The following is a 1,607-nucleotide window of genomic DNA, read 5'->3' as shown; positions in this document are numbered from 1 at the left end:
ATATATATATATATATATATATATATATATATATGTACATACATACATAGGTGCAGGTGTGCTTGTGTGATAAGAAGCTTGCTTCCCAACTGCATGGTTCCATGTTCAATTTCTCAGCATGGTACCTTGAACAAGTGGCTTCTACTACAGCCTTGGGGCAACCAAAGCATTGTGAGTAGATTTGGTTGATGGAAACTGAAAGAACCCTGTCATATATATACATATATATCTGCTACATTCCAGGGAGAAACCTAGAAGTAGTTGATATCTTCCGTTATCTAGATATATGTGTGTGTATAATTGTATGTGTATGTGTGTGTGTGTGTATATATATATATATATATATATATATGTATGTGTGTGTGTGTGTATCCACACACACACACACACACATTTATATGTACGTTTGTATGTGCTGGGTTTATCTCACATCTATTGGTAACTGGTGTGGATTTATTTATATTCCTGCATCTTGGTGGGGGTGGGGGAATTTCTGCAAAAAGGGGAAACACCAACTGCATAAGTATGTGATCTAAAGATAAAAAAATAAATACAGAGCTGTCATGGGGGTGGGGTGGGGTTCAGTCAGTCAATTTAATCTCCTAAAATATCCCTGTAGGTAGTGCTCCAGCATAGCCACACAACAATTCAACAACTGAAACAAGAATAACAGAATGATAGAATAACATGATAGGCTTTTAACTCAAACTAAAAATAAAATATCAAAAAATAAAATATAAAAACTTGTAAACTGTTTAGTCTGGACTTTTAACAACATACCATGTTTTTTCTTAACAAAGCACTGAAATACTTGTTAGAAGCTTAATTTTGGTAAATTCACTTTCATTCTTGGGATTAACAAGTCAACAAATTGATTAAAAAAATAAATAAAAGAAACAAACCAAACAGGGGCAGGGAAGAGGAGAGGTGGGGATGATGATGCTTGTTTTCTTTTTTAAAAAAAAATAGGGATTGCCAAAAAATATAAATAATAATTAGGGGCCCATTCAATTAAAACCTACAACTATTTGTTGCTAGGCATTCTAGAATGTTACCTGGGTAGAAGAACATACACCTGGGGGTATCACCTTCCCATCTGCCATTGTCACCACATATTATTCTTTTTTTCCCATGTAGAGAATACCCAGGTTTACAAGAATATATAGCATGAGTTCCTGGTTCAATTCGGTTAGGATCGTCTGGTGTGGTCTCGAGTGTCATAAGGCCATTGACAGGGGTCAGAGGCTCCTCGCAAAGTGAGGAATTGTCTGCAAAGAAAATACAAGAAACAAAGTTAAAATGGAATCAAAGAAGAAGCACAGGAGTGGTTGGAAGGTAAGAATTTTGGTTCCCAAGCATATGGCTCCAGGTTCAGTCCCACTGTGTGGCACCTTGGGCAAGTGTCTTCTACTATAGCCTCAAGCCAACCAAAGCCTTGTGAGTGGATTTGGTAGATGGAAACTGAATGAAGCTTGTTGTATACATACATACATATCGCTAACCACTACACACATTTTTTCTCTCTCCTTGTTTCTTTCTGTGTTCCTTTCTGTGGAAAAGCGTAGGCTCGAAGCATTAAGGACTTTTTCTATTCCTGAGCGTTATAC

At 36.7% G+C, this 1,607-nt stretch overlaps 1 protein-coding gene across 1 annotated transcript in view; it reads right to left on the bottom strand.

The window, feature by feature from the left end:
• Window positions 1–1,607, bottom strand: part of LOC106867297 (sushi, von Willebrand factor type A, EGF and pentraxin domain-containing protein 1) — a 57,962-nt gene that overhangs the window by 9,411 nt on the left and 46,944 nt on the right. The window contains exon 13 of the mRNA XM_014912138.2: window positions 1,056–1,268. Within this exon, the coding sequence (XP_014767624.1) occupies window positions 1,056–1,268 (213 nt within the window). The remainder of the gene's footprint in view (window positions 1–1,055; window positions 1,269–1,607) is intronic.

The sequence above is a fragment of the Octopus bimaculoides genome, chromosome 21, assembly GCF_001194135.2.
Source record: "Octopus bimaculoides isolate UCB-OBI-ISO-001 chromosome 21, ASM119413v2, whole genome shotgun sequence".
NCBI classification, from domain to species: Eukaryota; Metazoa; Mollusca; class Cephalopoda; order Octopoda; family Octopodidae; genus Octopus; species Octopus bimaculoides.
This window is presented reverse-complemented; position numbering and strand designations above follow the sequence as displayed.